Here is a 15,092-nt window from a genome sequence, read left to right on the forward strand (position 1 = left end):
TGTGCAGTGTTGAGTTGTCTGAGTGCACTCGGCCACCTTCTAGAGGTTTAAACACATGCTGCTCTGGGTGTCACGTGTTTCTAAGCAGTCTTGTTCTTAAGTTTCTATTGTCATCTTTAATTTATTTGAGGCAGATCTTCTCACTCTTGGTTTGGATCAGGAATCCAAAAGGCTCTGCGGGTTTCTTTAGACTTTTATACCTAAGGAAGAAGAAAGGAGACCCGGAGTTCTTCTCTTGGTTTAAAAAGAAGCCACATGAGTAATTTTGCCTTTCAGAAAACGGAATGTCAATTTAAATGTTATTAGGCCAACACATTGTTAAGTAAAGCAGCCAATCAGAAAGTATACTTTGAAGGGTTTGGGTCTAGTTCTCAGGACAGAGTGCAGATTGACTTGCAGGGTGTTTCCACGTTAACAATATCAATTCTTCTGATCCACGAACATGGGATGTCTGTCCGTTTATTCAGATCTTTAATTTCTTTCAACAATGTTTTTTAAATTTTATTTCATTTACTTTATTTTTTAAAAAGTTTTATTTTATATTGGAGTATAGTTGATCAACAATGTTGTGTTCATTTCTCAACAATGTTTTATAGTTTTCAGTGTACAAGTCTTGTCCTGCTTTTGTTAAACCTCCACTGGTTTTATATCCAGTTTCTTCTCTTTCCTGTGTTCATGTTTCATTTGCTGGAGTATATTTGTTACTAATTTTTCTAGGAAGGATGTATGGGTGTTCCACTCGGAATCCTTACATGTATTAAGGTGTGGTTTTTTCCCTCATATTTTAGTGGAGATGTGCCTTTTTCCTCTCAGAATGTTTTAGATACACAATGGTGTCTATTGTCATCTACCATTATTTTGAAGTGAATTTTGCTGCCAGCAACTTGATTTTTATCCTTTCTGTTTTTGTCTTTTTTTTAATCTTCGGAATTCAGAAAGTTCACCAGGATGTATTTCTGTGTGTGTGTGTGTGTGTGTGTGTGTGTGTGTGTGTGTGTGTGTATGTATGTGTGTGTTCTTTATTCTTGCTCGACACTTGGTTAAGACTTCAATCTAGATGTTTAGAGCTTTCTTTACCGTAAGAGGATTCTCTTCTCTTGTTCCGTTATTCTTCCCCCCTGAAGCTCATGTTAGGTGTGCGTGGAGGCCATGGAGGCCGCCTTCCTTCTTGTCTCCCTAAACCTGCAGCTGGACGGGCAGCAGGCAGCTGCCTGCAAACACGTGAACTCGAGCTCTGCCGTCTGCACTGCTCCGGCCCCACCTGACTCCATCATCCTTCCCGTGCCCCGTAACCCCGGTTCGTGGCTCCTCGGGCCGTCAGCCTTGCTTCCACCTTCATCTTCTTGCTTTCCCTCGCGTCTCTCATCTGACCTGTTAAATCGTGGTGACCCTCCCCTCGAAGCACCTTCAGAGTTTGTCCACTTGTCACCACGCACATGCTGGCACCCAAGCCACCACCTTTTTTCTCCAGATTATTGTGGGGTGATTGGATATTGCAGAAGCTCCTAAGTGGTCTCCCTGCTTCTGCCCTGGCCCTGTGTGCCGTCCCTGCCCCTCGTGCCGCCTGCTCACCATGCGCAGAACCTTCCCCCATCTTCCCTCTGCCTGCAGTGCCTCCCCCCGGCCCCTCTCAGAAGCCGCCGCCCCGGGAAGCCCTCCCCGGCCCTGCCACCCGGCACTTCCCGGTTCAGCTGCTTCTTCTCGGCCCTCGCTTTTCCTGACCCGTGGTGCATCTTGTGTATCGCCTGCTTCCCGGCAGATGCTGATCTCCGTGAGGGCGGGGGTCTCTGTCGTCTGGTTTGGGGTCTCCTGCTGAAGTGCAGAGCAGGCCTGGCCCGCGGTCACTGCTCACCACATGCCCAGCGCCCACCTAGGAGCAGGTGTTTTGTTGAGGGGCAGGGTTGTCATTCATTGACCTAGGGTGTTGGTTTCCTTTACTAACGGTGTCTTTTTTTTCTATTCCACACTCCAGTTGACTATCATTAATTGACTAACACCGTTTTTTCCGTATTTATCTTGTGTCCATCTGTCTTGCTGAACTCTCTGATTAGTTCTCAGGATCAACATGAATGACAGTTTTTGTTCATTTTTTCTAGTTCTCAGGCCTCTTGTTTCATTTTCTCAGCCAGGACATCCAGTACTCGGTTGAGAAATTGGGGTGACATGTGGTGCTCTGGGGAGCACCTGTCTTTCCGCAGGGCCGCCTGGCTCCGCCGTCACCCCCGTCCGCCCACTTTCTAGATCGGGCAGGTCCAGTCAGCGCTTCTGGTCGGCTGCTGACTTGCTTCTCTGTCTGCTCACGCCGGAGGGCTCTTGTTAGGTTTCTTCTTTCAGGTCCCTGGGGCTCAGCGGGGGTGGGGGTGGGGTTAGGGTGAAGGTAGAGCAGCACGCTTGACGGGCTGCGAGAGGCGTGGCGGGGATGGCTGCAGTCACGTCCCCTCTGTTCTCCTCGCAGGTGGTGGTGAAGTTTATTAAGAAGGAGAAGGTTTTGGAGGATTGTTGGATTGAGGATCCCAAACTTGGGAAAGTGACTTTAGAGATTGCCATCCTGTGCAGGGTGGAGCACGCCAACATCATCAAGGTGGAGAGCTGTTGTCACCCCACTTCTCGAGTTCGTTGTCTGGAAGGTACCCCGGCAGGGCCACACCCAGCTTTGTGTCTTTCCAGGTACTGGATGTATTTGAAAACCAAGGGTTCTTTCAGCTGGTCATGGAGAAGCACGGCTCCGGCCTGGACCTCTTTGCATTCATCGACCGCCATCCCAGCCTCGATGAGCCCCTGGCGAGCTACATCTTCCGACAGGTGAGAGCCGGCCAGAGCCGCCTGGGGAGAGTGTGGGCTTGGCTGCCTGGGCCCAGGGCTGCAGGGATCAGTGATACACACTCCGTTCTCTCTGTGAGCTGGATCTGGCCTTCGGTTTTTGGATTTTATTGAGTAGGATATGTATTTTGAGAAGAGAATTCTGTAGATGAAGCAGAGGGAGTAAGGTGGGGAAGGAAGAATGAGGCCAGGTACTATCCTGCAATGATAGCAGACGTGGGTTTGATGATTCAAGTTTACTTACATCCCTACAATAGCCACACCAATCTCAAAAATGGACCAACAAAGCTACCAGACTGGGTTTTGAGATTGTGCATTTGATCTGAATCCTTGTTCACCAATGGGAAATCATTGCTCATTTGTACAGAGAGATCATTCTAGTGCCAGCATCATGAGGCTGTTGGGATTAAATCAGAGAGTGCCTCTAAGGCCCTTGTGCAGCACACACGAGTCCCGCACACAGGAAGTGCTTAATAAACGTAGCCATCCAGTTAATTAGTCCACAGAGCTTGCGGTTCTGGCAATCTCATTTTACAGTGAGTATTTGTCTTGATCTCTTTTGTGTCTACCTGTGTATTGATGTTAGTCCACTTGTTAGTTTTTGGAATGAGAGAGTGACCAGCGAAGTGGAAAGGTGTCCTATGAGAGAGAGAAATTGGGTGGCAGGGTGGGGAGGGGGAGACAGCAATTCCTGTTTTAGTTTTAATATCTTGGTAGTTCCATTCTAGACGATTCCTAGCTCCCTGGAAAAGATGGAGAGATACCTGGGAGGGGGCTGTGACCAATTCACAGATTTGCTCTTCATTTCCCGGAGTTGACTTGATTTCTAATGACAGCTTCCGTGAATTGACATTTCTTCCTCAAAGCTATAAGCTCCCAGAAGTTATTGGATTTGTGAAATTAAATTTCTGAGGCACCTACTTGTAAGTTTCGGTCATCATCGTTCTGCCCAAAGAATGTCACCTCTCCCCCCTTGCTACTTTGGAAGGTTATTTACGCATCTACTTTACTTCATGGCAAAGATTTGTTTCTGAAATCTTCATGGCAAATAGAGTGTCAGTATGACATAACATTAGGAGTCACTTATCAATAGCTGCTACCTAACCGTTGTTAATTTGGGGCTACTGATACAGGTAATTCTAGTGTTCAATACTTTTTAACTTTTGCAAGAAGTATCTATAGCCCCTTTGTAAATCTATATACATAATAAGTGTTGTTATATGTAAACACGGATCCACAACTCTACAGAACTCTATTATTACATATAAACGTATGTATGTCCAGTGCCAGGTATTAGTGTATTGCCTCTCAGCTCCGGATCTGTGGGTCTGCTTGGTGAACTGCTCTCCTGTGCAGCTGGGGTCCTCGGGGGGGCCTGCAGGAAGAGCAGCTACTCCCGTTCAGGTTCTTTACCGCTTTGTAGTTAATACACCTTGATGAAGCCTTCCATGTTCAGATGAACGTATGGTTTCTGTTTCCCAACTGGAGCCTGATATGTACATGTGCATGTGTGTATGTATATGTATGTACATATACATGTAAAAGTGTGTATATATATGTGTATGTGAATGTATAAGTATAGACATGCACGTGCTTGTATGCACACGTGTGTGTGTGTGTACACGTGCACATGCATGCTTCTTTATATAAATGCAGGTATGTATATATTTGCATGCATGTGTATGTAAATATACATTTATTTATTTATTTAAAGTTAATTAATTCAGCTTAGTTTGTCTGCCATGAACTATTGCTTCTGACTCAAAGATATTCATCTGTAAATATAAAATTGTCTCTAATGATGTAAATGACTGACTACATCCATGAAATCACTATGTTTTTTATTTATTTATTTATTTATTTATTTATTTTAAATTTTTGGCTGCATCGGGTCTTGGTTGCTGCGTGCAGGCTTTCTCTAGTTGCGGCGAGCGGGGGCTGCTCTTTGTTGCAGTGCGTGGGCTTCTCATTGCGGTGGCTTCTCGTTGCAGAGCATGGGCTCTAGGCGTGCGGGCTTCAGGAGTTGTGGCACATGGGCTGAGTAGTTGTGGCACACGGGCTTAGTTGTTCCGCGGCATGTGGGATCTCCCCGGACCAGGGCTCGAACCTGTGTCCCCTGCATTGGCAGGCGGATTCTTAACCATTGCGCCACCAGGGAAGTCCCGAAATCACTATGTTTTTGTTTTTGTTTTTTTTAAATTAATTTATTTATTTTTATTTTTGGCTGTGTTGGATCTTTGTTGCTGTGCATGGGCTTTCTCCAGTTGCGGCGAGCCAGGCTACTCTTTGTTGAAGTGACAGGCTTCTCTTTGTGGTGGCTTCTCTTGTTGCGGAGCACGGGCTCTAGGCACGTGGGCTTCAGTAGTTGTGGCGCATGGGCTTAGTTGCTCCGTGGCATGTGGGATCTTCCCAGACCAGGGCTTGAACCCGTGTCTCCTGCATTGGCAGGCGGATTCTTAGCCACTGCACCACCAGGGAAGTCCCCGAAATCTCTATGTTGATTGGTACAGTTGGTGTCCAAATTATGAATAGGGTCAGAAATTGTACTAATCTTACTTAAACTTAACTGAGGTGCTACTTTTGTTGATCTCTGTCACCAAATGTGCAGTGCAGGCAGACAGCAATATATTCTAGTAACTTGACCCTTTCACAGTGGAGACTAATGTACTTGACTTGTGGAGTTACTGGGGAGTTACTTTAAATTCACATGGTGAGAACTCCACACGTGTTGGGGAACGTATGGCTGACACTCAGGGCTGCTCTTTGAGGAGCTGCCAGAGCCTTGAAGTAGGAGTTTGGAGACTTGGCTTCTGTCCCCAGCTCTGCTCCTGAATTGCCGTGTGAACTCTGGGCAGATCACTGTCCCTCACTGTGAACCAGAGGTGGTGGGGTCAGGCCTTCTCTAGGGCCACCTCCCATGCAACCAGCCCACACTCATTAAGGTGCCCACCATGTGTCTTTGTAGCTTCTGCCGTGGTCTGTCTGTCTTTCCTCCCAAGATGGTCGTTCTGTGTCTGCTGAGGAGGTTTCGTTGGTAGCACACAGACAGAGAACTTAAAAATCACATATTTATCTGGGGGAGGGAGGAATGGGGGTGTCAGTGAAAGAATACAAAGTTTCAGTTTTGCAGGACGAGTAAGTCCTAGAGGTCTGCTGTACGGCATGGTCCCTAAAGCTAACGATGCTGCATGGTATACTTAAAAATTTGCCAAGAGGGTAGCCCGTGTCTTAGGTGTCCTTATCACAAAATAATAATAATAATACATAATGAAATTAAAGAAAAGAATCCTAGATCTGCGTTGCTGCCTTGTGGGCATGATGTGTGCCAGCCACAGTGAGCCTGATGCCTGGAGCTGCTTTTCCTCTGGCTCAGCCGGGTGCAATCTGCAGCCTCCAGAGTCTTTCCTGTCACCAGTCTGTGATGAGTTAGAGAACTCTTTTTTTCTTTGTTGTTGTTCTTTTCTTTTTTTCTTCTTAATCCTTAATTTAAATTCATGTTCTACTTGAATTGCCTTTTAAAAAGTCCCCTGTGGCCTCCTGATTTCAGCTGGTGTCAGCAGTGGGATACCTGCGCTCCAAGAGCATCATTCATCGGGACATCAAGGACGAGAACATCGTGATCGCTGAGGACTTTACAATCAAGCTCATAGACTTCGGCTCGGCTGCCTACCTGGAGAGGGGCAAGCTGTTCTATACCTTCTGTGGGACAATTGAGTACTGCGCGCCCGAAGTCCTCATGGGAAACCCGTACGTATCATGGGAGCTGCAGCCTGTTGTCACACCTGCCGTCAGACCTGCGGTTGGTGGGGTTTTAGGGGGAAAAATGGTTTCAGTTTGTGCCTCTTTGACGAGGGTGTTGAGTGATAAAGTATGTTTGGGAAATAAGTGGGCAGGCAGGCAGGAAAAGTAAGGTGGGTCAGGGAAGCTGGGGGATGGAGACAGAGGTTCAGTATATTATTTCCTCAACTTTTATGTTTGGAGTTTCATATAATTAAAAGTTAAGAGAGGGCTTCCCCGGTGGTGCAGTGGTTAAGAATCCACCTGCCAATGCAGGGGACACAGGTTCGAGCCCTGGTCCAGGAAGATCCCACATGCCACGGAGCAACTAAGCATGTGCACCACAACTACTGAACCTGCGCTCTAGAGCCCACGAGCCACAACTACTGAAGCTCAGGCGCCTAGAGCCTGTGCTCCGCAACAAGAGAAGCCACCGCAATGAGAAGCCCACGCACCCCAATGAAGAGTAGCCCCAGCTCAACGCAACTAGAGAAAGCCTGCATGCGGCAATGAAGACCCAACACAGCCAAAGATAAATAAATTAAAAAAAAAAAAGAAAAGAAAAGAAAAAAAAGTTAAGAGAAAGATAAAAAGAGTCCCAAAACTTGGGACTCTTCAAATGAATGAAGAGGATTTTTTTTTTAGTTGGTTTATTTATTTTGATGACAGAACTGGTAATCTAGTCCAATAATATATTGCTGGGCTGGCTGTGTAAGAAATCAAGCAACAGAAAAAGTACTAATGCAGAGGGTCCAGGCGGAAGCTGGGTCCACTCCTGGCTGGAGGTGCTGTCGCTGACTGGCCCGGCATGCGTCAGCTCGGGGCGCGCCAAGCCTCCTGCTCTGGCTGAGAGGAGAAGCAAGGGTGTGGGCCGCGTTTACATCTCTGCGCCCCAGAAGCCTGTGAGCTGGAGGGGCCCGGCCTGGGCAGGGCCTGGTCTCAGGGAACTCGGGAGAGGAAAGGACACTGGTGTAGCTCAGGTGCTCATGGGATCCCATGGAAACGGTGCTCAGTGTTTCCCCCTGTGTATGCATGGATTTCTGTTGTCCACATGTAAACGAAGTGTGTCTGTACACATATGAAATGAAATCCAGTCAGATCCGGACCACAGGTATTATCCTGTACCACCTACACGTACTTTGGAGAGGTGTGGTTAGGACGTGTCTCTCCAGGAGGGCTTGTGGTTAGAGGGACAGACGCCAGAGCGTTGCGGGGACCTTTACTGCCCGGTTCTACATCCCGTCCTCAGGGACCCCTCTTCCTCCCTCTTGTTTTCACGACCTTCTACTCCAGGGGCGGCAGATCCGGCCCCCACCTGTTTTCTTAACTACAGTCCTGTCGGCTCACGTAGTGTCTGTGGCTGCTTTTGTGCTGCCCTGGTGGACAAGGCCACGTGGCCCCAGCCTGAAATATTTACTGTTTGGCGCTTTACAGCAAAAGTTTGCTGACCTCTGTTCTAGTCTATTGGATTTTTCTCTTTAGCCTCCAAAATTCTTGAAATCTCTTTCTCCAAAACATAAATGGCACAAAACAAAGACTGCCAAATCTGATTTTCTGGCTGTAGCATTGTCTCATCCCCTCACTTCCCTGAGGTCTGTCCTCGTGGCCCCTCCCCTCCTGGCCCCTCTTCTCTCCTGGGGCCCAGCCCCCCGCCCCTACTGCCCACTGGTTTCCTGTCTCCTGATGTCCCCAGCCTCTCTGTGGCCCCCTGGAAGGCCGAGGGCTCTGTCCTGGGCCCTCTTCTCAGCAGTTCCTCTCAGCCACCTTGTCTACATTCCTGTTCTGCTGCAAAGACGCTGCTGCCCAAGTCTCTCGGGGCCAGACTTTCCCCCCCGCCCGAGCTCCAGACCCGAGGGACCAACCGCGGTGGGCGGCACGGGGGCTGGTGCGTGGGGGCCGTCAGCCTGGCTCCCGTGCCCGCCCAGCAGCGGCCTCACCTGTTCTCCGTGGAACCAAGGTGATGTGTATTTTGCTGGTTTGCCGTGAGGATGAGGGTTAAAGCATGCACATGCCTTGCAGAGCGCCAGCATCTCACAGGTGCCCAGGAAGTGGTGGCTGGAATGAGGGTGTTTATAAGCACAGGCGATAACGAAGAGCACCCCGGGGAGCTGCCTCCCTGCAGCCTGCTCCCCCAGCCGGCCGGCTGCCTGCACCCCCTCTCCCCGTGCCCCTCACTCACTCTCCTCTGTCCTGCGCCGCTGCCTTGCCTCAGCCTTGAGGATGCTCACTCATGCCTGTCTCGCCTTGAGCATCTTTCACATCTTTCTGAAGCTGCCTCTGGCTCCCCAGGGCCCCTAGTGAGCCGAGTTCCTGTGGGCCTGGCGCCTGGCACTCTGCCTGCGCTCCCGGGCCTTCTCTCCACCTCCTCCAGGAAGCCCCCTGCGAGACACTCTGCTCTGCCCCCGTGCCATCTCCTGACTGGCTCTCAGCTGCTCGAGTGGAGCTTTGCTTTTCCTCTCCCTCCGCGGCACGTGGCCGGCGCCCGGCTGGGGGCGGACGTGCCGGTGCTGAGGACGTGGTCGAGGGGTGTGGCGTGTCTCCCTGGAAGCCGCTCTCGGGTGACTTGTGCGGGTGCTGGGCTCACGTGCGGGGCCGGCCCGGCGCCCCGAGTGCTTTCTCTCCTTCCTGCAGTTACAAGGGGCCGGAGCTGGAGATGTGGTCGATGGGCGTCGCGCTGTACACGCTGATCTTCGAGGAGAACCCCTTCTGCGAGCTGGAGGAGACCTTGGAGGCCGCGATAAACCCCCCGTACCTGGTGTCGGAAGGTGAGCTCGCGCGGTGGCGGGTGGACGGGCGCCGGCGTTGCACCGGCTTCCCGTCTGCGAGAGCAGCGCACCCGGGTCCGTGCCGATAGCCCAGCTCTCTCTTTTCCATTCTTCTCGGACTTTGATCTGAACGTATGGACGATTTGAATATGACTTTAAAACATCACAACTTTATTTTTAGGAGAGCTTCCCTTTGGACCATAGGGCCCTCTTCTGAAGGATGCGCACACACTAGCATTCTCTGAGCGTGGCCGTGGCCGTGACTGTAAGGTCACCTGTGGGGGAGGGCAAAGGATGGACTCGACCTTCCGGCCGCTCATGTGGAACCTGGGGGTTTCTGTCCCACCTCGAGCTCCCGTGAGCTGGCTCCCCCAGGGCCATGAGTGGCGGTTTGTGTCTGCAGTGAGGACCGCCAGGCAGTAGGCCTGGAGTGGGACCCTCACGGCCCATACCTGGAGGTGCTCCTGGGAGCTGGACCACGGGGTTCTGAGGTCTCTCAGACACTAGTGACATAGTGACACTCTGTGATGCCGGAGTAATCATTCATCGTTGCAGGCAGTGAGGAGATAAGTGTCCTCATGAATCAAGTCTGTGCCTTGGGTTCTTTGCTTAGGTTAGAAGCCTGTGTCTCAGTCCGCTCGGGCTTCCATGACAGGACACCGCAGACTGGGGTCTTAAAGCACAGACATTTATTTCTCAGTCTGGAGGCTGAGAGCCCGAGATCAAGGTGCTGGCAGATGCGGTTCCTGGTGGGAGCCCTGTTCCTGGCTTGCAGACGGCTGCCTTTTCCTGTGTCCTCACGGGGCAGAGAGAGGGAGAGAGCAGGCCCTCTCGTGTCTCTCCTGATACGAGCACTGATGCTGTCGCGGGGGCCCCTCCTCATGACCTCATCTAGCCCTCGTCACCTCCCAAAGGCCCCACCTCCTAATATCGTCACACTGTGAATCTGGGTAGGGGGCTGCACAGTTCAGTCCAGAGCAGCCTAGAAGAAGATTTGTAGAGCTTTGCTAATGTTCTGGATTCCGCGGTACCATGGCTCTTGCAGCTCTGCCCACGGGGGCTGCTCTGCGGGCTCTCTCACTAGGCTCTCAGGATACTCACTTGGGACAGTGAGGCTTGGAGTGGCCCTGGCTGAGGTGACACTAAAAGGAAATGGGACTCAGATCCAGACTCAAGGCTGGGGGCTCTTCTCAGAGCTCGTGCTGCCTTCCTGTGGGGACTGAGCTGGGGCTCCGCTGCCGGCCACCTCCCACCCCTCTCCTGTCACGTGATCCCTGTGTCCACAGCTCTGCACCCCCAGAGTCCCTTAGAGCAGGCCCAGGTTAGGAGCTGCCACACTTGGTGTGGTGAGCAAGGTGGGATCTCGAGCTCCAAGCTTTCCTTTCAGAGGCAACAGCATCTCCCACAGGCCCTCCTGAAGCATAGCTGGGACCCCACATTCCAGAGCCCCCGGAGTGCTGGTTAGAAGTGGGGGTCCAGAGCCACCTCCTGTCCCACCAGACCCGGGACCTGCAGTTGTGCAATGCGCTCCACCTGCCCCCAGCCGGGGCCCTCCGTCAGTCTTCTGGCCACACGCCTTTCTGTCCCCAGATCTCATGAACCTCATGTCTGGGCTGCTACAGCCTGTCCCCGAGCAGCGCACCACCTTGGAGAAGCTGGTGACAGACCCCTGGGTGACGCAGCCTGTGAACCTGGCTGACTATACCTGGGAAGAGGTGTGTCGACTAAACAAGCCAGGTGAGAGGCGAGGCCGTGCCCCTCAGGGCTGAGGCGGTTCCCAGGCTGCTTCCCGGGTCTTGGGGGAGGGCGAGGTTCCTTCCTCTGTGCTGTCCTGGACATGAACGTCAGGGCCCAGAGCTGGCTTGTCGCCTGTGAGACAGACTCCAGAGGTCCCTGAACACCACCAGGGGCTTTGGAAGGTGGGTGAGTGCCCATGGGAGCCCCTGACAAGGAGGAACCCACAGACGGGATTGAGGGCTGCGGCAGAGAGTTTGAGAAGTGCCGCTGGCGGTGGTCTGAGCGGGCCGAAAGGGAGGATACGGCCCGGACGAGGAGTGTGATGGTCTGGGGACCCCGGGGGCCCCCAGCTGGGAGCAGCAGGCCCGTGTGTCTGGCTCCCGCTGCTCAGAGTGGGCAGACACTGTAAGTGGCTCTGGACGTAGAACCCCCGCGGCACCACAGCAGGGTCCAGGGAGTCTAGAACATTGCCAGTTGGGTTCTGAAGGGTTCCCCTGATGTCTTTTGCTCCTAAGAATTTCTCCAAAGAGAAGCAAAGTATTTTAGAATCTTGCTGTTGGCAGGTGACACAGTATCTTTTTCTTTCTTTAGAGAGCGGAGTTCTGTCCACTGTCAGTCTGGAGCTGGAGGGCAGGAGCCCAAGTGCAGTGGCTCGGGCCCCGGAGCTGCGCAGGGCTTCATGTGTGAGGGCAGGCCCCTAACCGCCGGGAAACCCAGCTCTCTGCTGCTACCTTCACTCAGGAAGTCATGTTATATTCAGGCCCCTTCCATTCAGAGAAAGTACGTTCTCAAGAATTAGGCCCATTACGCCATCTAAAACCTCATATGCAAGCTTGATAAATGTTAGAACAAAAGCCAGGGATACTATATTGTTTTAGGGTTATAAAATAGACTTGGAATTCATTTTTTTTCATGGCCTTGAAAAAATTCTAGTGTTAATTTTGAGTTTTGTACTATTTTTTACTATTAAAAGGCTTCTAATTTGTGAAATTCCAAAAGGCATACAAAAGGTTTTTAACCCTCTTTCTACTTTTGTATATGTGCCTGTGTTTCTGCTTCCTGACTTGGTATATGCTCGTCTCTTATGCGGAATGTGTAGAACCTGTTCACCAAATGACCAGATTATTTCATTAATTTATTTCCTTGAACGTTTTCCAAATTAAAGCAACTTTGTTAGTAAACAATTACCCTGACTTGGACCATGTGAATTCTTCTACAGTGCTGGTATGGGAAGTACTTCATTTCTTTATTTTTCCATTTGTGCATCTCCACTTGCCACAGCTGGAGAGAGGTTCAGCCTTGGTCAGTTTGGGGGTCCCTCCTATGGGTGAGCCCAGGGCTCTGCAGCTTGCTTGCTCTAAGGAGACTAGAGGGTGTGGTGTTTCAGGCGTTGCCCTTCCCCTTGTGCACAAGCTCACCAGGGCCGGCCCACCATCTGTCTGTGCTCTGCTGTGCACCCACGACACCCTCCCCGCACTCCACAAGCCAGTCCAGGCTCCCTCCGTGACTATGTGGGGGGCGTCCAGCCCCGACTGTCCCTCTCCCTCCCCCGTTCAGGCCCCAGGGCAGCTCTCACACACTCAGAGGGCCCTTCCCCTCTAGGCTCCAGTCCATCCCCCTCTGAAACAGAGTCAGCTAGCTCAGGCACAGGAAATCCAGCCTCTATTTTGTATCTGTGTTGGAGGGGAGGGAGTGGTTGGTGTCAGAGAGAAACCTTTCATTTTTCCCCTCCTCAAATAGCAGGAAGAAAACAAAAACAAAACCAAGACCACCACCCCCCTGCCGCCCCAACCCATGCCTTTTTCCCACGTTATCGCTTTCCGCAGGTGCCAAGGCTCCTGCCCGGAGCTCTCGGGAAGATGCTCAGGGGCCAGCCTGCCTCTAGTGTGATCCTGTGTTGGGTTTCTAGTGTTCATTTAGGAAGCATGCAACTGTCCTGATATTTTCGGATGCTCCGATGACAGTTAATTTGATTCTCAACTACTGGGATGCAGGATATTGCCTTCCCCTTCCTTTAGGAAGTGCTGCCCGAGTCTCCCTGACGTCTCAAGAGACTGACGAGGGACCTTCCTCCCTCCGTCAGGGACAGTAAAGGCAGGGCTTTTAGAAGTGAATTTGTAAAGTGTGTAGTACGTTAGTGACATTTACTCTTCAGAATCAAATGAGTCTCGTGATGTTCAAAGAACTCTTGAAGAGTGGGCAAAAATACACAAATGTTTTCCTATGTAGTTTTTATGATGCTTATAACACAAAAGAAGTTACAGAATGTTTTTTCAGACAGGTGTGCAATGGGCCGAGAATGCAAAGTTCTAGGTCTCCAAGAACTGTTACTTCTCTATAAGAAAAAATAATTAAAACTCATCTGATTTGATGGCAGCAGAAAGTCTGAACACTCTGAGAGTGCTCTCTGCAGAAAGAGTCCAGATAGAAAAGTTTACAGCCTCCTTCTTCTTTGGCATAATCCTTCTGTAAAAAGGTTTTTAGCATCCAGTCTGGTGCCTGGCCCAGAGCTCTATAAATTGTATCCATGCAAGAATCAAGTCCCTTTTCTCAGTTCGGAAACAAGTAGGTAAAACAAGAAGAAATGCTTATACACTAAGGCTTGGGCTTACAATTGGTGGAATTTAGGCAGCTGAGAAAGCACACCTTTTTATTCTTTTTCACCACTATCCCCTTTGGAAAGATGCTTAGTCTCTATACCTGAACTGTTACAGGCCTATGTCCGAAATTTAAGAATGAATGCAAATTAGGCTGAAACATCACTGGATTTCATCCCAAGAGGAAACCAGACCTCTAAGCTGGGAGGACCCCCGCACCCCCCTGTTTTTAAACTGTAAAGACTTCTGGAGTTCCATTGGATAGTTTACACCTCTAGAATATGTATGTGTGTGTGTGGGGGGGTGTTCATCAATTATAATTGGAGCTCAAAAGAAGTAAGGGGGGCTTCCCTGGTGGCACAGTGGTTGGGAGTCTGCCTGCCAGTGCAGGGGACACGGGTTCGAGCCCTGGTCTGGGAAGATCCCGCGTGCCGCGGAGAGACTGGGCCCGTGAGCCACAACTGCTGGGCCTGTGCGTCTGGAGCCTGTGCCCCACAACGGGAGGGGCCGCGACAGTGAGGGGCCCCCGCTTACCACAACTAGAGAAAGCCCTCGCACAGAAACGAAGACCCAACACAGCCAAAAATAAATAAATAAAAATAAATAAATAAATAAATAAAATGAAAAGAAGTAAGGGTGTTTGCCAAATAAGGATTGGTTGGGGTCTGAAATGGTTGCATGGTCATCAGGGGAGACCTTGAGACCAGAAGGTTGCAGCTGGCAGGTGCTGTTCTGAATAGGCTGGGGGTGTCCCTGGGTCTGGAACAGTTCAAAGCTCACGTTCTCAGCGGTGCAGAGTGGCTGAGACCAGGTCCTCCATGGCCGCCAGACTCCATTTTGCATGCCTGAACCGATCGCTCCACTACCATTTCAACTTGTCACTAATATTCATATTGAATGCAGATTCCACACCAAATAACTTTATCTGGGACCGGCTCCCTTTGACTCAGACCGCCCGGTCTCTACCCCAACGTGAACCTGCTTTGGGAAGGACCCTGCTTTCTCCGGGGAGGTTACTGCTGGACCGCGGGGCGGTGGCCGGTTTGAGCGAGGTTATAGTTTCCTCTCACCTCCACTCTTCAGAGGAATTTTAAGGTAATGAGAAGCGAACGCATGGGGAAGGAGCTGTTCATTTGTTGCGCTAGCCGAGAGCTCTAGAAAGCGGAAACCCGGGCAGCGTAGGCACCAAGCAGAGAAGCCGCGGTCTCCGCGCCCACGGTGCCGGTGGGCGGCAAGCGGCGGGCGGCGCCAAGCCCCAGAAACCGACCCAGCGCCGGACGCCTGCGGACAAGGGCTGGGCGGAACTGCTTCCCGCGCCTTCGCGCTGGCGAGGGGGAGAGCGGAAGCGACGGACCCGGAGGACGGAAGCGGAGGACCCGGAGGGCGGAAGCGGCGG

The 15,092-nt window shown here is 51.2% G+C and overlaps 1 protein-coding gene across 5 annotated transcripts in view; it reads left to right on the forward strand.

Moving 5' to 3' along the window:
* Nucleotides 1-12,286, forward strand: part of PASK (PAS domain containing serine/threonine kinase) — a 40,526-nt gene extending 28,240 nt beyond the window's left edge. For all 5 annotated transcript variants that reach the window (XM_068544063.1, XM_068544062.1, XM_068544064.1 and 2 more), the window contains exons 13-18: nt 2,456-2,581; nt 2,668-2,802; nt 6,368-6,567; nt 9,229-9,362; nt 10,953-11,099; nt 11,691-12,286. In XM_068544063.1, the coding sequence (XP_068400164.1) occupies nt 2,456-2,581; nt 2,668-2,802; nt 6,368-6,567; nt 9,229-9,362; nt 10,953-11,099; nt 11,691-11,800 (852 nt within the window). In that variant the 3' untranslated portion in view covers nt 11,801-12,286. The remainder of the gene's footprint in view (nt 1-2,455; nt 2,582-2,667; nt 2,803-6,367; nt 6,568-9,228; nt 9,363-10,952; nt 11,100-11,690) is intronic.
* Nucleotides 12,287-15,092: the final 2,806 nt, after the last annotated feature.

This window comes from Eschrichtius robustus, chromosome 5 (genome assembly GCF_028021215.1).
Source record: "Eschrichtius robustus isolate mEscRob2 chromosome 5, mEscRob2.pri, whole genome shotgun sequence".
In the NCBI taxonomy this organism is placed as follows: Eukaryota; Metazoa; Chordata; class Mammalia; order Artiodactyla; family Eschrichtiidae; genus Eschrichtius; species Eschrichtius robustus.